Source organism: Nycticebus coucang, chromosome 16 (genome assembly GCF_027406575.1).
Source record: "Nycticebus coucang isolate mNycCou1 chromosome 16, mNycCou1.pri, whole genome shotgun sequence".
In the NCBI taxonomy this organism is placed as follows: Eukaryota; Metazoa; Chordata; class Mammalia; order Primates; family Lorisidae; genus Nycticebus; species Nycticebus coucang.
This window is the reverse complement of record NC_069795.1, coordinates 81,269,714-81,291,165: the sequence shown is the minus strand read 5'-3', so window position 1 is coordinate 81,291,165 and position 21,452 is coordinate 81,269,714. Positions and strand designations below refer to the sequence as shown.

Genomic DNA, 21,452 nt, shown 5'->3' with positions numbered 1-21,452 from the left:
CTGGTTTAATAGTGCTAAACTAATTGCCTGAGTTGAGCCAGCTGATACACAGACAAATGCATACTAATGTCCAGGATCACCTGTCTCTGAAATCCTGTGAGCTGTTCATAACTCCACACACCTTCCTCAAATGTGGGAAATGATCCCTGGTATACGTGCATGTACTAAAGAAAAAACATAAGTGATGTCCTCTGTTAATACCTGAGTAAGAAGGAACAAGGAGAGGTTCTTTTTAGAATATTTTTAATTCCATTATAATACAATAGAGTGGGCTTAACACTGCTGTACAGACCTATTTTGGCATGGCCTTGGGTTCCAAATTCCATCTCAATGTCAAGGTAAACAGATGTACTAAGAGAAACCTCACTAGATCTTGGCTAAAAGCCTGCCCAGCACCTCTCTATCTAGGCTGCTGAATAATACATGAAAAGATATATATATACACACACAAACACACACACATCCTACATACCTCAAACTTCTCAAGTCAGATAGATGAAACAGGCAACCAGATTATTTAAGATCTTTAAAATTATTGTATAATGATTTACTATTTCCAAAAAATGTTTTAATTTACATTTTAAATACATTAAATATACAGAAGAAAAATCCTTGTGAGTTCAATGTTTAGCCCATATAAAGTAAACCACCATAATGTTTTATAACCAAACCATACTCCCTTCTTAATGCTTTTGAAAAGTGTTGTCAGTACAAGGGAGAGATATGATTTAAGGAAATGTTTATTATGCACTGGGAAATATTAACCAAGAATAAGAAACTGGCGATGCAGTGTAGACTGGATAAAGGTATTTACTCTGGAACTGAACTTGCTGAGTTCAAATCCTGGATCTATTATTTAATATCTGTGCAACCATGGGCTAATTATCTAAACTTCCTCTGCCTCAGTTTATTCATCTTCAAAGTAGGAATGGTCACAGTACTTGTTTGACAGGGTTGTGGTAAGACTTCAATGACTAAAATCTGTGAAATTTTCATACATGTACTAAACATATAGAAAGCATACATTAAACATTAGCTATTATTACCTGTCCCAAACTCATAAAGAATAATGCTTAGCACATAGGTGACTATTTTATTTTCCAAATCCTTCATTGAAAATACATAGTTGTTCCTTTACACTTACTTCATGGTAGCGTGCCCTGCAAAATAGTAGTCCACGTGAGCATACATTTATGATTTATCCCTTATTTAGTCGGTGGCTATAAACTAAATGCTTAATCACACCAGCCACATATAACAAATTTCACTGCCATTAATTAAGAATATGGATGAATCCACATACCCTCACAAATAGTAACTTCTGAAGAGGAAGTAGCACAGGATATAGACTTATGTGTGTCATTATGAAAGTTCTGAAATACATAAAAATAAGGAAACGTAAAATCTACAGGGACAGAAACAACAAATGCAGCCCTTCCAGCAACACCGAGAAGCTGAGCAAGTCGCAACTTGCATGAATGAATCAGAAAAGACACTGTCAACTATTCCTGGAAGTGAAAGAATGGACCAGAACACAGTCTGTCTCAAAACTTTCATAGTGGAACTGAATTCTACTTACTCACAACTTAGAGCCTCAAAATGAGATAATGAATTCCAGGCGGGTTTTTTTTTTTTTTTTGTCTGATTCTAACTCATTGAAACTGTTTTTTTATTTTTTTTTTTGTCTGATTCTAACTCATTGAAACTCTAATATCCCTTTCCACTACCTCAAAGACCTTCCCCCTTTATTTTCTAAGTCTTAAAATAACTGAATGTATAGGTTCTTTTTCTTGCAACATAAGCTTACATGTAAACTGCTGGTCCTAGCTAAAAAATAAAAGCAAGGGCTCCCTCTCAAATGCACCATCCATACACTTTCAGAAAATGATGTCTCCATGTCTCTGTAATTATCACCATGAACATATGTTCATACAACACTGTGAAGATATATGTAACAATGTTTAAGAGTGGTTCTTTTACTATTATTTCTATAGAGTTCACTTTTCTAGACTAAGGTACTCAATTTTCTTCCTATTTTCATAATGGAAAATGACTTCCTTATCCATCCCCGAATTCTCTTAAATTATCTGTCATTTATCCTCAAAAAGGCAAGCATGACCTAGTTCACATCATCGTTTAAGCTGGGCGTTGTCACACAAAATTATATTCTTTTTTGATGGGATTGTTCTGGGAATTCATTTTCACTCATTTATTCAACAAATACTGAATAGCTAACAGGTGCCAGGTACCACTGTGGGTGCTGGAGACACAACAGCACAAAATGAAGACCCAAGTCTTTGGCCTGTGGAGATCACATTCTAATTAAGTCTTTCATCAATTTAATTGGCAAGGTGATTATACTACTGTTACTATCAATTAACCTTTCCATATTTATTATTAAGGCCTTCCCCTTTATTTAGGCTTTATTACAGAGATAAAACAGGTATAGTCAATGCCCTCAAAGAGTTCCTAACCTAAAGAGAGTCAATAAATCATATGTGTGTACAATAAATACATACAGATGAAGCAGCATAAAATCTTAACAGATGTAAGGTTTGTTCATAAGAAAAAGAAGGATTTAAACAAGTTAAAGAAATAAGAAAAAACTTACAAAGAGAAAAGGCCATTGATCTTGCTTTTAAAGGATGGTCTAATTACTGAAAGAAATAACATAAGCAAGTATGCAGTGAAGAAAATGTAAGCTATTTATAGGGAACCTTTCAGTGGCAAAGAGAGATAATAAAAAAAAGTAAGCGTACTAGATAGTGGGAAGGGTTCTGGAGAGAAAAACAAAATTCAAATAGCCAAGGGAGTCTGAAGTATTGAGGGTAGAGAATAAAAATTAAATAGGTTGACCAGAAAAGATCTCCTGGAAAAAAAGGCCTCCCTTTTGAGTAGGGTATGAAGAAAATGAGGGGGTGGGCTATTTAGAAAGCTAAAAGAATATTCCAGAAACAGGGAGGGCTGGTACCAATCCCTTCAGGCAGGGTCACGGTTGGTGTGCTTGAGAAACAGCAAGGAGACCAGTGGAAGGAACTAGGAGAACAACAAGACGTAACAGGTGGGATTATATAAAATTTTACTGGTCACAGGTAAAAAGGTCATTGGCTTTTACTCTTGGTGTGTGATGAAAGGGACTGAGCAGAGAAGGGAGTTTGTCTCATTTTATGTTTTAACTGGGTCACTCCAGCTGCTGTGTGGAAAATAGGCTGAAGGGGGAAAGTCTTAGGAACCCAGTTAGGGAGCTGTTGGAAAAGTCCACACAGAGAGGAGAGCGGCTTCGACAAGGTAGGGGCCTGAGGGGTGTGTAGAAGCCATAGAAAGCTACATATATTTTGAAACTAGAGGTGAATTCACTATTGTTCTAAAATTCCATGCAAAAATTATTGAACTGTATGCTCTTATAGTTTTGTACTTTTTTGTATGTGTTTCAAAGAAAAAATGTTTCAAGCTTTTCAGAGGTTATCATTGTCAAGGTGTACACCTGCAAAATTTCAGATGTGTCAGGGACTTTGGAGTTCATCTTTTCCAAATGTTTCATTTTACAGAATAGAAAGCCAAGGATCCATTCTTGAAAGGGGAAATAAAAAGGTGTGTGTGTGGGGAGGGGGACAGAAATATCACTCAGCTAATTAGAGAAAGAATCGACTGGAAAGCTAGCTAACTCACAGACCAGGATGCTTGTCTTACAATTGATGATATTTAATTGATTTATACTGTTCCTTTAAAGTTTTGTTCAGTTATTTTGATTTCATACACTTGAGTTAAAGCTACAGGAATTCTAAACTGAAAAGACGTAGGGGCTGAGGCAGGGAGGAGGAAAATGGGGGAGAAAAGTAGATGTTGTGTCCACTGCTTGAATACACTCATTTTCCTCCCTAAAGTGTGCCAGCTAAATGAAACACATTTGTAGTCCTTGGCATCTTGGAAAATATGCATTGCTGAAAATATGCTTCTGCCTTTATTGGCAGAAAGGCAAATAAAGAAGTCGCACTCTAATAGGGAAAACACAAATGCAGATAAGGAACCAGGCATAAAGTGACTTGTGCAGCTAGCTAGAAATGCACGCCTCAGGGGCAAATGAAATAGAGTGAATTCAATGATTATGTGGGGTTTTGCTGGGGGGGGGGTGCAGCAGTTGAAGGGGGCTACCTAGAGAAGTCCTAACACAGAGAAAAGGGGTAGGAACTAAGGACGGGTCTGGGGGGTGGGGCTTGCCAGGTGGACAAGATGGGTGAAGACATTCCAGGCAAAATCCCTTAGCATGTGTCACAGCTTCAAAGCATACAACTAGGAAGTATACATGGACTTGGCCTGTTTGTTTGTTTTTTGTAATGCCCCAAACCTGTTTGATCACATATCTGTGTGGAATTGAGCCCTGACTCTCCAGGTTATAAACCAAAATGTAACAGATTGCGCACATGTTTAAGGTACCACAGTTTAAATTTCAGTACCTACAGACCTCTGCTTTCCCTGTTTCGTTAAGAGTCAGATACCCATAGGACTAGATGTAACTGTCCCAGGACCAAGAGATCCTTCACTAGCAAATGTGAGTACTCCAAATCCCGGGGGGGGTGGGGGTGGGGGGCAGAGGAGAGTTACCAGTTGTACCTGCCACAGGGCATCAGAATCATGCAGGTTGCTGGACCACAGCCCCACAGTTTCTAATTCAGCATGTCTGGGGTGATTCTAGAAAACGTGTGCTTCTAACAATTCCCTGGAAGATGTTGATGCTGCCGAACTGGGTACTATATATTTTGTGAACCACTGACTTAGAGTAATCAGTCTTCAATACCCCCCAATATAAAAGACACCTTCAAAGAAACAATATCTGCCCCTGCTAAGAATTCTCCCTCTGCTGAAACGGCCATTGGCTATGAGCACCTTGCAAACAAGGGCTCTTTCACCCCCACTGATTAAAAGATAAAAAACAACAGCAGATGACATTTATCACGAATTACCGTTTAAAGCACTTTTCATGCATCAACCCACTTAATCTACACAACATCCCTATGATCTAAATATTATTACACTTTGATTTAATAAATGAGGGAATTAAAACACATAACTAACTAACCCAAAGACACATCAGAATCCAAGTTAGGTAGTTTGGATTCAGATTCTGACTCTCCTGTTTATTTGTGTGACTCTGAACTTTTACCACATCTTGAGAATATCACATAGGAATTTGTAAACTGAAGGGTTTCTGACAGCCAGAAACATACCTTTCAGAACAAACAAATGGTACTTAGGGAAACAGAAGCTGTCCGTCAGTTTTTCTGAGCACACATTTTCTTCTATATGAGAAGTAAACGAAAGAATAACAAAAATCTCAGATTCTCTGCTCTTCTCATTTTGTATAATCCCAGTTTGTAAAAATCTGAGTTTATGTAACTTGCTGAAGGCCAAAGCACCAGTCATCACCTCACAGAGCCAAAAAACAGACCGAAGACATGCTCAGTTGCTGGATCTTTCTAGGAATACACTTGGTCGAGTAGCTACCCTAAGATCTTAACCCCTATGTGCCCTCCTTGTAAATATGTCCATCATTAGTCACAGAACCATCAGGAAAGAGTACAGTTTCAAATGGCTCATGTTTTGCTTTACTAACAGGATGCACAAGTCTTATGATTTAAAAAAATACATACAAGAAAAAGAAGAAGGTGAGAAGCATGGTTACAAAAAAAAACTGGAGGAGTTATCCTTTTATGATTTTATGAGAGGAATTAAACATTCAAGGAGAAATTCTGTTTCTTTCAAGCTTTTCAAAAACATTATTCGGAGGCCCTGTCTTTAATATTAAAACACAGTCAACAAAAACGTACCTTTCTAACAAATACCTGAGAAAAATGTCCATAACTTTTTCTAGTTATCAAAATCAAAATGAAATACTTTTTTCCTTTTAAAAAATGTCAAGTTAAGTTGCTATGAGTAAAGTAAAGCATTCATAAACTAAGGCTGAAGATTAATTTTGTTCTTGGAAAGATATGTAACTATAAGAATAACATTACATGTACCAAAGTGTAGTTCAAGATTATGTAAATAACTTAAAGAAAATTAGCAGGATAAGGCAGGCATTTCTTTTTTTTTTTTTTTTCCAAACTTGTAGGTATAATTTCATACTTACAAATTCATGGCATATTTTTAAAATATAAATGACATAAGAAGAAAATATTTCTATAGTTAGAGATGGCCTAGTCCTCACTTTCCCATGAATACTATAATATGTCTACTTCAGTAGGTGAAAGGGATGAATTTCTTGTCCAGAAAAAACCCTAATTATTAGGGAGAAAGAACATTTTTTAATAATTCTTTGCAGTAGTTGTATATTCTCTCAATGAAAAACATAAGATTTCCTTCGTAATTTTCCCCAAGTAATCATCTGGATCATGTTTAGCAATACAAGCTTCTGCTGACCCTGGCTGTGTCTATATCCCTGTGATTGGTGGTATCAAAATATCATATGCTTGGCATTGTATAGAAAACATAATTGGATGAGTAAATTTTTATATTTCCAATTGGATTTCTAAAATTCAGACACAAATCGTTTTGAAATCAGTTTCTCTCCATATTGAACTCATACTTAATTTATTTCATTAATACAATCTAAAGAAACTGTATTTGTAATTTATAGGAATATAAAATAGCAGAAATTTATAATAAAAGAATCTCAAAACTAAATTCCAGATTAATTAAATATGACGCAGAAAACACGAAAGAATACATTACTAAAACAAAACACAGGAGACACTTTTTAAAATAATTTGGCATGGTTAAAGCCTTTCTAAATTAGAAAAGTTGAGAGTATAATAAAAATAGAATAGAATAAATAAAATAGAATAAATTGTAGCAAAAAAATTCAAAGACAACAACATGAGCAAAAAGAGTTAATTCATAAAGCAAAGAAGTGATTTTAAATAGAAATTTCCTCAGCTCAATGCCAGTAGATCAGTGGTTAGGGTGCTGGCCACATATACCAGGGCTGGCGGGTTTGAACTTGGCCTAGGCCTGCTAAACAACAATGACAACTATAACAAAAAAAAAAAAATAGCTGGGTGCTGTGGCGGGTACCTGTTGTCCCAGTTACTCAGGAGGCTGAGGCAAGAGAATCACTTGAGCCCAAGAATTTGAGGTTGCTGTGAGCTGTGACACCACAGCACTATACCGAGGGTGAAATAGTGAGACTCTGTCTCAAAAAAAAATTTTTTTTCCTACGAATAAAGAGACATGAATAGAATCAGATGTAAGTAGACATTTCATAGAAAAAGAGGTGCAGATAGCCATTCTGACACATAAAGAAGTAGTCAACCTAACTCATGAAGAAAAATTTTAATTTATATTTTAAGGTAACAAAGAACCAAAGTTTGATAACAGATTCTGTTGACTAGAAGATAAGAAAACAGACATTCTCAGTACAAATTTGTACAATGGAAAACAAACAGATGTTATCTTTAGAAATTAAAATAGCACAAACCTGTGAAGCAGCAATTCTACTTCTAATCAGCCATCCCCTAAATACATTTGCACACATGAAAAATGACTTACATATAACGCTATTCTTTACAGCCTTGCTTATATTAGCAAAATGTTCATCAACTGGAAATTGGGCATTAAAATTATCCATTTAAATACGCATTAATACGTAAAATCTTGTAGATACACATTTTAAGTTAATAAAAGGTTCTGAAATGATAGATAGGTAGATAGATAGATGTAGCAGATAAGCAGATACTGATCAATGGATGGAGTATTTTGTATGTTAATAAATGCATAGACAGCATCTGGACAAATACCAAGAATGCGGCCCACTGGCAAGGGTGAGGAGAGGGAACGGAAATGGCTTTTGACTGTGTCACTGATGTCCAGCCAAAGACTATCAGAACCACACCTGTTGTTGAACAAAGTTGGGTTTAATGACTTGGAGCAGGGAAGAAAAATACCTCATCATCCCAGAACCAGGGTGTCTTCGTAAAAGGGTATAGGGAAAGACTCAGGACATTTGAGTGTGTTAAATGATTTTTAAAGAGGACTCAAAGATATCTGTATTTGTCCCAAATTGAATGTTCTAAGGAAGTGGATATAATTCTTAACTACAAGGCTGGAAGAACAGAGCAAAGTTAAAGCTATGTTTGGTAAAGAAACGGTGGTACTCACATAACACAGGACACAGAAATATTTGGTCAACGTGGAGTTATAGATCATGGTTTTTATTGTGTGTGTCTGTTTTCAGATATGATTACAAAGTGGTCTTGCTTTGACCTGACTCCTCAGAGCATGGTGGCCTTGACTGATTGCCTTTTCTGTCGAAGTGTCTATATTCAACAAAAGGACAGCGCCAAGCCAGTTCCTGGGCTGTCAGAGATTGTTTTGCTCTTTATAAACCCTATACCCTTTCTACAATTTTGTACCACGAACGTATCTATTTGAAATCATTTTTAGGAGAATTCGAGGACTAAAGTGGACCTTAAAGGTCACTGCATCCTAGAACTAACCCCACCACCACTGCGCTTCCCACTCCTACGCCAAGAGGGTTTTCTTGCGAACCTCATCCCTCACTTCAGATGTGCCACTGCCACAATTCTGAGTATCTCCAGAATTGCTAGGGTACGAACTTGTCAGGCAGCGCCTTCCATAGTCACATAGCTCTTAATATTTTTTGTTCGGAAGAAAAAGAAAACACTGCATTTGGTTATAATGTCTTCATTGTTTTCCCGCCAGCGTTTTTGACCTCTTCAAACGTATCTTCTTCTATCATAACTAGTGGAACAAAATAATTAGCCTTTCAATTTTATGTAAAATATTCCTATTAATACCCTCCCTCCCAACTGCTATTGTCATTTTTGTTCCAGTGTTCCAGCAGAGTTTTGCATTTTTTGTTATCATTACATTTGCAGAGATACTTATCTGTTACTGCCAACAAAACCATTTACGTTTGTACTCAATTACATGTAATTAGTCCTTGTTCATGAACAAAAGAACAGGTGTCTTTATCAATTCTATGCAAGATACTATGGTAAGGTTGGTTGGACCTAATGATGTCTAGTGAACCAAACAACATGTTTCTGACAGATGCTCATAGTAACAAGATTTTTTTTCAAACAATTAACTGCTTTTACTCCAACCCACACAAAGTGAAGAAAGAAAAGCATTTTAACAACTTAAAGCCTTATAACTTTTCCATAAAAAATGAAGAGAATTTAAGTTACCTATCTGATATTTTCCCCCCAATCTCTACTTTATGAAAAAGTACATGTAAAATAATTTATTTTCTCTTGAATGCTTTTGTTAAAATATAGGAGCGGAGGATCAGAGGAAAGTGCGTTAGTTGAAAAATGGATGAAATCTGAGTAAAGACATTATAAAGCAAATATATTACCATATACAGACCTCACAACAATACTACTGGGGGTTAAAGTATATAAAATATCTATCTGATAATGTTCTCATTGACAAAATGTTTAAAAATATGCAAAACAATGTATGAGTGCATATATATAGAAAAAAATTTTTAGTTACATGAAAACAGGAAATGTCAAACTCAGGACAGTTTTATGCCTGGTAATGAAGGAAAGTAGGATTCTGTCAGAGAGATCCCACAAAGGGCTCAAATGTGCTGATAGTCTTAATTACTGTTAAGCTGATGTGGGATCCAGATGAATTTATATTACTCTTTATATTTCATACGTCTAAACCATTTTATGAACAATAGTTAAAAAGTGAGTAAGTAGCTTATTTTAATTTAAAAAAAACTAGGCCGTTCAAATTTATGACTTCAGACAGTTTCTAAAAGGACATATTTGACAGAATGTATCACCCTTGGGTGTGTGTGTACATGTGCGTGTGTGTGTGTGTGAATGTAGTGTGCCCAATGCCATTATGCTGACATACACATTAACATACATAGGTGCATGTGTATAAATGTATATACAGATATGTCGGTATAGATCCACACTAGTAGTTGACCCAACATTAGCAGAGTAAACAATTTTAATTATTTTCCTATAAACATGTGAAGGAAGGGTTTGTGCTAATTTCACCCCATACTTGCACTCCCGCCTTTGTACCCTTGGCCCATGATAAATGTCATGCCTTTTCAGAACAGCTGGCTGGGTTAAAGTATCATTTTGTAGAACTGTGTGTGACTATTTGGCTACTCAAGGATTAAATCTATCTTTATCAATTTATAACTTTTCAATCTTTCTTTGACATCGGATGAACGGTGCTGACAGAGAAATGTTGATATCATCATCATGCCCAGGCACCTCATTTCATAGACAAAGAAACTGTGATGTAGAAAGACCTCAGAGTTAGCAGACGTGAGGGACACAACTAAGCCATTCTCTGGTTCTTTCCATCTGTATGCAGCCTCACCTATATCTACATTCAAGTACAGATGCAATAATGAAAATCCTACATTGTTTTGTACTGAGCTGAAAACTCGAATCATGGAAAGAACGCTTTCAAGCAAACACAAACCAACAATGAAAACCACAATAAACCAATCAGCTCCTTTGCAAAAAACTGAGACCAAGAAAACTGGGATGAAATTCTTCATAATAAGATCTTTTCTTTTTTGCAAATCTTATTTTATAATGTGTAGTATTAATTAACAAAGAATAATTTAGAAGGAGTGAGTAAGAGCACTTTCATATATTAGGGATTTTGGATTTTTCTTCAAATCTTTCTTATTAATTTAAAAGATTAATAAGGTATCAGTCTTCCTAGATGACATAATACATTTTGGTAGAATGTCAGTCTGAAGACAAAATCACATCCATCAGAACACATATTTAATAAGCTTGTACTGTGTATCCAACACTATAGATCTAGCAGTGAATGCGGACAAATCTTAGGAAACAATATGCATTTTACTTGGTTTTAGAATAACACGAATTTGCCCTGAGGCAAAGATATGAAGTTGAAAGATACCAGAGATATCATTTTGCCTCTGAAGCTTGTATTTGAAATGTTTTCTCAAATGCAAATGCACTGTGTCATACCTTGATGATTGTATTTAGTTACTGAACTCATCAACTCAAAATCAAATTAGATCAAAACTAGGAACATTGTTATTAATCTTTTAATACTTGGCACTTTTATTTCTAAAAAATTATTATTATTATTATTATTATTATGATTATTTGTGTGTGTGTGAGAGAGAAAGAGACAGAGTCTCAAGCTGTTGCCCTGGGTAGAGTGCCGTGACATCACAGCTCACAGCAACCTCCAACTCTTGAGCTTAAGCGATTCCCTTGCCTCAGCCTCCCAAGTAGCTGGGACTACTGGCACCCGCCACAATGCCTGGCTATTTTTGTTGTTGTTGTAGCTATTATTGTTGTTTTAGCTGGCCCAGGCCAGGTTCAAACCTGCCAGCCCTGTGTATGTGGCCGGTATCCTACCCACTGAGCTATGGGCACTGCCTCAAAAAAATTATTTTTAAAATTCTGTTTCGGTTCTATCAGACTTCATTTATGTCATTACTATAAGTTCCATAAAACATAATCATAATTAAATAAATTTTTCTTTCAAAATCAGTAATTTTATCCTTAATCAAAACAAAACAACATAGAATGTAGCGTATGTATTCAGTATTGACCTTTAGAAGTAATTTTTGTCTAGCAGGAATTATGTTCTGAGAACTTTATAACCTATTTATTATTTTTCTCCAAGATTTAAATCCCATTTTGTGCTGAAATATCTGTATTATTCCCATGAGTGCTTATCATCATCTTGGGAGGAGATCCTTGTCCGCAGACCAACTGGTGAACTCCTCCAAACCTCTTATACATGACCTTTCTCCCACACTGCCTCTTTGCTGTAGGGAATCATAGAAAGAAGGATAAAAGAAAAGACACTAATTTACTAAGAGTTAAAAGTTCAAAAGACAGCCTGGCTATGCTTTAACCATAAGACACACTAAACCATATATTTGATTTGTAATCAGATTATAAGAAATTACTGTTTCTTACTATAGTCGCTGTTTTCGTCCTTGGTCCCGTCAATGGTACCATCTGGGTGCATCTGCAGGAAATATCCCTGCTGGCTGAATAACCTTGTCACGATTCCTTTTAGCTGGGGTTCTGCAAAACAAAATGAAAGAATTATTTAAATTCTTATTCTGTTTATAAATATGTACATTCTGTAAGTAAATGCATAAATGCCAAGGGCTTAAATACTGAATTAAGTACTTGGGAGTGCAGTATTCCAGTAACATATCTATACTTACATTTTTCCTTCTAGACAGAGAGCTTAAATGCTTTGCAATAGTAAACCAAATGTAAATAAGCAAAAGCTACTTTTGATGAGGAAAATACAGAGTTGTGCATCTAGTAGATGTCACCAAGTTTACAGTCCCATTGCAAATCCCTGTTTAGACCAAAAAGCCACGATAATTCCCAAGAGTCTCACAGTCTAAACCAGGTCCTTAAATATTTCTATTTCTGCTGGATGTCAGCTATCCATCTCTGAATTGCAAAATTCGGATCCAGGGCCAGGAACGGTGGCTCACACCTATAATCCTAGCACTCTGGGAGGCTGAGGTGGGTGGATTGCCTGAGCTCACAGGTTCAAAACCAACCTGAGCAGGAGCAAGATCCTGTCTCTAAAAGTAGTGGGTGCTGTGGCAGGCACCTGTTGTCCCAGCTATTTGGGAGGCTGAGACAAGTAAATCACTTGAGCCCAGGAGTTTGAGGTTTGCTCTGAGCCATGATGTCACAGCACTCTACAGAGAGTGATAAAGTGAGATTCTGTCTCAAAAAATAAATAAATAAAATATTATAAAATGAAATAAAGTAAAATAAAATAAGATAATATAAAATAAAATTTTGATCCAGTCCAACCAAAAAGAATAGCTAGCATGCGAACCACAGGGAAAAGCAAAGCCTCCATTGCCATGAGATGTCTCTGGCAAGTGTGTGAAGATGCAGATTTGGCCTTCACCAGAGAGGAGCCCCAGTGCTACAAAGACCATTTCTCCAGCACAAAAATATAAATAAGGAAGGGCAAACATCAATTTATACATATTTTTCTAAGTATTTCAAACTAGAAGTAGTCCTCAACATTTAAAAACTCTCTATTCATGAGCACCGTCAAACTAACCCTTGTATACCACCTTTGAATATTTGTACATCAGCTAAAGTATTTAGAGCTTTCTACTTGCGGTGAGGGCTGCCAGCCACAGTTCAGTTTCCACAGTATTACCATTTTTTGTTGCTATTATTGAGCAAAAATGAACTATTCTGAGCATTCATAGACCTAATTATTTCATTAAAATGAGGAGAAAAAGAAAAAAAATGCTGCTTCTGTTGGCAAAAATTGAAGCAAAGAGGGAAATTATGATTGCTGAAGTAGCTACATGGTATCCTTAGAAGCACAATCACTTCATTCTTCATCCATTTATTCAAATCAATATTTCCTAAAAATATCTTTTTTTTTTTTTTTTGCCAGGCAATATGCTGGGCACTGTGTGCAAAAGTGAACACATTCATTGATGTTTACGTCGAAAAGAATTTTCTATTATAGTTAAGCATTTGATGTGCTTAATTCCGTGAGAATAGGCCTGCTCCCTGTAAGGCGTCTATGGTCGGACTTTTGTACATGTTAGTTCATCACACATGTTTGAGAATACAGGGCAATGCTCTGTCAACACGTCTTCTTCCACGTAGTCCTAAGCAGCAAAAGCGATGCCAAGAAAACTGGAAGTGAGGAAGCAGAGTAATGAAGAAAGAACTGAACTGGAAACCAGGCATCCTGATTAACAGCTTTGTATTATCTTCCTAAATTAAATGCATTCGATTTGTTTCATTTGCTGGACTCAATTTCCTTGTCAATAACATCTGAAAGTTAAATTAAATAAATGATCTTCAGGTCCCTCCTATGAGTCTCTATTCATTTTAAGCAGGTTAGAACCCTCTGCCCTGCGTGGGGGTGGAAACAGAAGAAAGCATTCATCTTCAGCACGTTTCAATCCCACGTGCTAGGGACACGTCAGAGAAACACACAGCTTGCTAACCTCACCACAACCAGGGTGCTGGGTGCCTCTGCTGGAAGGTGCCCTGGCAGACAGGTAGCCTCTCATGTGTCACTCTCAGCTCTAGATTTAGAGTCAGAAGACCTAGGTTTGAACCCCAAATGCTGTATGGTCCTGGGCAAGTCTAACTTCTGAGTCTAGGTTTTTGTATCTGTATATTAAGATAAAATAATTCTCTGGCTCAGCGGGTAGGGTGCCAGCCATATACACCAGGGCTGGAGGATTCAAACCTAGCCAAGGCCTGCCAAACAATGACAACTACAACCAAAAAACAGCCAGGTGTTGTGGCAGGCACCTGTAGTCTCAGATACTTGTGAGCCTGAGGCAAAAGAATCACTTAAGCACAAGAGTTTGAGGTTGCCATGAGCTGTGATGCTATAGCACTCTACTGAGGGCGACATAGTGAGATTCTGTCTCAAAAAAAAAAAAAATTCCTACCTTCACTGTAATCATTGAGAATTTTAAGTGAATAAGAATGAGATAGCATGAATTAAAAGACCCCATAATAACATAAGTCCTAATTAAAGTCTAAGGTTTCCATTTTGAAAATCAAGGGAACAGCATTAAGTGGGGTAAAGAGAGCATTCTGAGAAGAGACTCATAGATTCCGTAAATATTAATTGAGCTTGGAATGCCACTGGAGTAAACAGTGGGCAAAAAATAGGCAATAGAAAATGACAGAGAAAGGAGAGGGACAACTGTCTTATAATTCATGTTTTATTTCTAATAAATTTGATAAGGCCACTTTAAGAAGCTATGTTTTCATTAGCAATGAGAGGCATGGCCACTTGGTCATTAAAGCCTGCAAATGATTGTTTGTTTTCTTCATGCTCCTGTAATTAAACACTTCTATTGCCATGGTGAAGCCATACCTCTGGGAATTAAGGTTAGTAACTCCTGTTCCAGATAATGAGCATGAGACTTTCACCAACCTCCACCACCGAGAGCAGTGCCAGAACCAGCTCAGAGCCTGAGTTTTAATTATGTGCTGATCTCTGAAAGTGAAGCCCTACAGAAGTCCCAAAGGAGATCTGATCATCTATCGAGTAAATGCCCTGAACCTATGAGGGGTCATAGAAACCTGTGAGACCTGCCAGACTTTCTGTATCTCTATTAACCATCCATCAAGACCTACCAACCTTTCCAGGCTCACCTCCAGATCACCTCCTCCATGCAGACCTGGCTATCATAAGGAAGGATCTCTTTTATAATATAATTAGGAAAAAAAAGTTCTGTATTTTAAAGAAAGAGGCTTGAAAAATAACACACTTAGCATTGTGGGTACATGCAACCAACATGCATGTTATAATTGTCAGACCATGCGTGGGGTTGTAAGAGATGAATAAGGCCAGTGCTGTCCTCAGGGAGCACCAGGGGTAACACAAGAAACATATTTACATGTAACATTGGTGTGGGACAGCCAGTAAATTGGAGACGGGGAAGCAGAATGGCGTGATGGTGCTAAGAGACAAGAGACTTATTCTGTCAAGAGGCTGAGCAAAGGCACCTCCCAGGTCATATGATGGATGAAGGGAACTCCAGACAAAAAGCATGGTGGACTCCGGGGGCGATGCGGAGCCAGAGTGAATGCAGAGCACAGGTTCTCAAACGCAGACACGCAAGTAAATGCCTGTTCTCAAAAAATGTTCATAGGTCAACACTGAAATTAATAAAAATAGAATCATTGGAATAAGGATTTTAGTAAGCTATTTTTTTCAATTTATGTGAGTCTTTGATTCTAAGATTATGTTCTCCCTGTTTCTGTGTGTTTCTGAAATCATGATGGCTATGTTATTAGATGGTCAGGGAGGAGGGTTTGGTTTTTATTACCTTTTGTGCTCTAAAGTGGTGTGGCAAATACTGTTAGCATTTCACTCAAATCCATTTCCTCTTTTTCCTGGGCACCCAGCTAGACCATATGTCCTAGCCTCCCTTGCAGTTAGGTTTGGCAGATGAATGAGTGTCATATGGAATGTAAGTGAAAGTGATGTGTGCCATTTGCAGGCCAAGGCTTTTAAAAGCAAACATTCTCCTCCACATTCTCTCTTCCTTAATGCTGGCTGGATTAAAATGACAAAGCCCTAGGGGATGTCAAAGCAACACAATGGAAGAATTCTGGGTTTCTGAATAACTGCTAAAGAGAAGACAACAGCCATTGAAATCCCACCTTGGACAGTGAGGTGGATAAGAAATTAAATTCCATTGGCTGTGCATAATGACTTCCCTCCAAACAATACAGTATGGAAAGGGAGAGAGACAGGCAAGAGCCCTGACAAACAAAGCATTATGCCAGCAAGGTGATCAAGGTTAACATCAACAGTCATAAATCAGGCGGATAGTATCCCCCCTTGAGATGATATGATGAGAACTTCCTCTGAGAAACCTACAACCTCAGTCTAATCATGAGAAAACCACTAGACAAATCTACAAAATATTTGATGAATACTTAAAACTGTCAAGGTCATCAAAGAAAAGGAAAGTCTGAGAAAATGTCACAGACAAGAGGAGCCTAAGGGGGGGGGCATAATAACTAAACGTTATGTGGTATTTCTGGATGGGACCCTAGACCTGAAGAGAAAGTAACTAGACAGGCTGGCTAGGAGTATAGTGCTAGGGACCATTACTCAGGAACGTGAGGGAAACCCAGGACAAAGACAGAGCCTGGCAGCCTGATCACACATCTCGAGATAAATAACTAGATTAGGGGAAAGAAAATGAATCTTAGAAATGAAAAAAATCAAATTTTGGTTTCATTGACTTTCAATATTTAAAACACCCTGAGGCTCACAGGGAAAGTGTCTTCTCCAAGGTCACCCAGCTAATACATGAATGAGGAGCCAAGACCTCATCCCAATCTCATGCAAGCCAGGGTGCTGGAGAGCAAAGAGAGACAAGGGGGCAGGAGGACTTAGTTGTGCATCAATTACTGGAATGCCAAGGTGATAAAAAAAAGGTTATAGAAAACTATGCTACATACATGTATATATTACACACATATATAAAACTCTTGATACGAAAATTGGACTGCCTTCATCTAAGACCAACCTAATCAGCATTCGTGCCCAAATTTAGAGAAAGTTCCTCCATGCAACCTCTAATTTAAAATGAAAAAGATTGTAACAGTGATGCAGATCTTGTTATGGAGATCATATCTAAAGAATGAATAGTACTTTTTAATAAAAACAGCTATGTTTCTAACCCATCTCCTTTGTACCAGGCACTCTCCTGATTTTACTATGGTTTTATTTGCAACTCACAACAATGAATGTACAAGGGACTCTTTTCTCATTTTTCAGATGAGACTATTGGGATTCTGAGAAGCTACCTCCCTTACCCAGGGTTGCAGAGCTCTACATGAAGAGGCAGGTCTAGCTTAAGTGTCTATGGCCCTGGCCATCTCTAGCATTGTTCAGTCACTTTATGGAGGGCACTGGCAAAACCAGGTCATGTCCAGAGGGAAGGAAGCAAACAAAGATGGTTCTAAGTACTGCCATATGAAGAATGGCTTGAGGTGGGGAGATGTGAACCATCTCCACATTTTTCACAGCCACCAGAAGAAAGATGCAGTCAACCTGTTCTGAGTATCTCAACAGAAACAAAACTAGGGCCAGTGGGTGAAAGTTACAGGGAGGCAGATTACAAAAGAAATTGTGTTCAAACAAAGACCAGGTTCCCTAAGGAAATAGTGGATTTTCTGTTACTAATTAATATAAGTAACCAGGAAGAAGCAGAAAAACTACAGGCCAGAGAAGCTGTGAAAGACATGAATGTCCCCCAAATCTGTGACATCCTAACTGACAATGAACAGCTCTCCCTAAATCCAATAGCTTTCTTTCACTTTTCTGTTCCCTGAGTTTGTACTTAGGACAGAGAATGAAAAGGACGTTTTACCAGGCACCCTGAAAATGCAAAATTCTTTGTAAATGTTAAATACGGATTGTGAAGTAGTTTGATGGGATTTTTTAATCAGTTCCTGTGGGTTTATAAATGGCCCTTCTGCATTAAAGTTTAATACCATCTACATAAAGGGACTAAGATTGAGAAGGTTGTTAAATGTGATTCTTGTCTAGTGCTTCTGGGACATTATACTGTTACAGATTTCAAAATTAGACTATTAGGGATAAAAAGTGTTCATTAAAAAATACATTTCTGACCAATCATAGCTAAAGGGTATAGACTATGGCACATTCTGCATACTACAAATCAAAGTCCCAGAAATGAGGCACAGTAAGACACATGGAAAGGGGCAAAATTTGAACTTTTAAACACAAGGCAAAAGTGACAACCATACTGAGTCATGGGAATTCATTAAAAATACCTGCCTGAGGCCCCTCAGTCTCCCAGGTGACTGCAGCAAGCAGACCTAAAGGGACACCTTGCAGAACTGTAAGTATAAGGCCAGGATGTGTCACTGGGGCCTGGAAGAATCTGCTCTGCATAGTAAGGACAGCTGAGTCCTTCCCCCAATCCTCCTCCTCCCTATCAGTCAATGAGTGCCAGGAACATGATCCACACTTACCCACCCAAGAATCATGACTCTCCCCATGAAGTGCTGAGGATTCCAAGAGGACTCTGGACCTGCGAGTTCATATCTGTTTTTTCACTCAACAGATACTAATGGCACATTTTGTTAAAAAAACAAAACATACTGGGTCGGCATTTTTCCTTTCTTTCTTTGGGATGCTATGCAGTCTTTTCTCTCTCTCTCTCTTTCATCCTCTCTTTCCTCTCTCTTTCTAAGAAGATAAAACGAAGTTTATACATTTATATTCTACACACACACATACAAACAAATATTTACTCTGTGGTGGCCATTCTTCTCGGCACAGGGGATAATCAGGTGTATGTTAGAATATCATCGCCTGCCCCCCAAACAGGCTATGAAAGAAAACCCCAAACTGAACTTCCATAAAGCTGATTTCCAAAGCGCAAATAGTCCCAACTGAAAACTACCACTGAACACCACTGAATGTAGAGGTGAAACCGGGAAGAGATGAAAAATACATGAAGCCTGCATTCTAGTAGGGGAGAAAAAAAAATAAACAAATAGTAAAATATAGAATAGAGTGTTCACATAGTGCTATGATGAACATTAAGGCAATAAAAAATGAGAGTGCCTACAATGGATGGATGTGTAATTGTGGAGAGAGTGGTTAGCAGGTGACATCACAGAGGCCTGCATGAAGACAGGGAGGAAACCCTTAGAAATATCTAAGAGAAAAGTGCTCCAAGTGCAGGGGAAACACATGTAGTGTAATCCTGATACTTGAAAAGATTAGGGACCATCAGATTAGGGGCTCTTTGAAGATCCTTCTTCTAGGCCAGGAGTCCAAATTACAGGCCAATTGTGTTAATAAAGTTTTCCTGGAACGTGGCTGTGCTCCTCTCCTGTGTTACCCGTGGCTGCTTTCATACAACAGAGATGAGAAGTTGCAACAGAGGCCTTGTACCCTGCACAGCCTAAAATATTTGCTAAGAAATCCTTTACAGAGTAAATTTGCTAATCCTTGCTTTAGACTCTAGCCTCCCCAGTTCCCTCTGCCTGAAACGCACAACTCCTACTTTCTAACTCTGCCCAGGGCTTCCCCTCAGTCTTCTAAGTTCAGCTTCCCCCCCAGAGGGCCTTCCCTGACACCCTGAGGCAAAATTAATCACTCTCTCTCTCAGAGCTGCTTCATGCACCGGTTAGGTGAGCTGCGCACTCTGTTACGGCTGCTTCCTTCCATGCCTCTCTCTTCTGGGACCTTGAATTATTCATCACTCTATCCCAGCACCTAGCCCAGTGCCAGGCATGGGGTGGATGAGGAGCGTTTGCATATTGAAGGAACGAAAGAAATTAAGTTACATTTGGCATTTTCCACTGTCACCTGTGACTTTCAGAGGAGCTTCTTGTTTGGAAAAAGAGCTGTTTACAGCCATTGAATACAATGCCTCCAGCCTTCCGCGCATATCTTTCCATTTTCCCCTCCACACTGAACAGTCTGTCAAGCACAGCAGCGTCCTCCATAAACTGCAGCCTCCAAAGCCCTGAGTTGCCTCACAATTCAACGGGAATCAAATGACCTTGAGACAGGCAATTCTTAACCTTCATGCTACCTCAAAGCTAAAGGGAAAGAAAAGACAGGCTTTTCTGAAGGATCCTCTTCTCCAAAGCAGTCTGAGGGGGAAGACGGAGAAGCAGGGCAGAAGCCCAGAGCTAAGACTTGAAATGCCAGTAGGGATGAGATTTTTGTACTTAGCCAATTTTATTCCTCATGACATTCGTCCCCTCTCTCCTCCCAGATTCTCCTCTGTAATATGCTCAGAAAAATTCAAAATAACTCAAATACCATTTATTGATTTCAAACCTGCAGTAGGTACTGGGTACAAAGATGAGTAAGATGCAATTCCTGCCTTGAAGGCACCCACGGCCTCCTCAAGGAGACACATACCCAACTAATCACTATGGCAGTGAATGTAAAAAGTGCTGTCACAGAGGAACAAACAGAATGCTGTGGAATCAGAGGGGAGACGCTAATTTTACCTGGGATAGCGGGTTCTGGGATAAGAAGCAGTTAGGAAAGGCTTTGAAGGTGGAGCACCATGTTAGATATGGCCTAGAATAGATAGGATTTTGCTTGCAGAAGCAAAGGCCCAGAGGGACACACGTGTCTAGCTGTTCAGGGTTGAGTAAGCAGAAAGGTGTAATCAGAGATGGGGGGTAGGGCGGTGCCTGTGGCTCAAAGGGATAGGGCGCCAGTCCCATATGCTGGAGGTGGTGGGTTCAAACCCAGCCTCGGCCAAAAACCACAAAAAAAAAAAAAAAAAAGAGATGGGGGGTAGGGTGGGCACTCAGTGGCTAGAGGTGATAGCAGAAAGGAAGGAGGCTCCAGAACCCTCAAGAGCCTTTACCCAAAGTTACTAATAAATTTTACTTTATTCTTTAAACTGAGGATCTCCAAACATTTTTGGTTATACATTACTATCTGTAAAATAGTTTCAATCTATAGTTTCCTTGTATGTCTATTTATTATTTATAAGTCACTCGTGTATACTACTCTGTAAATTATGTATACATCATAGATAAGTAGAAAATTTTAAATTAGATCAGTGCTAAACACAAACCAGATATAATGGTTTCTTCCCATATAGAAAGGGGGCTGTCTTGCCCCCACATACTTCAGAGATCTCTGCATTAGGCCATGGGGAATCTCCGAAGGATTTTAAGTCAGGAGATAAAATTATGAGTGCAGTATTATAGCAAGTCACGTCAGTGACAATAGAAGAGGTGGAATTAGGGTGGGGTGATGGTGTGGTCGTGCGAGCCACTTAGGGAGTTGACCTATATAATAATAAGGCCCTTAGGTATTAGGTAGGCACTGGCCGTAGGGATGGAGAAAAGTGGTTGTGCTTGGTGTGCTCAATTTTGGGCCCTTTAAGGATA

The 21,452-nt window shown here is 38.4% G+C and overlaps 1 protein-coding gene across 3 annotated transcripts in view; it reads right to left on the bottom strand.

The window, feature by feature from the left end:
* Positions 1–21,452, bottom strand: part of FGF12 (fibroblast growth factor 12) — a 541,519-nt gene that overhangs the window by 182,353 nt on the left and 337,714 nt on the right. For all 3 annotated transcript variants that reach the window (XM_053565441.1, XM_053565442.1, XM_053565439.1), the window contains one exon: positions 11,970–12,080. In XM_053565441.1, coding sequence (XP_053421416.1) covers positions 11,970–12,080 — 111 coding nt within the window. The remainder of the gene's footprint in view (positions 1–11,969; positions 12,081–21,452) is intronic.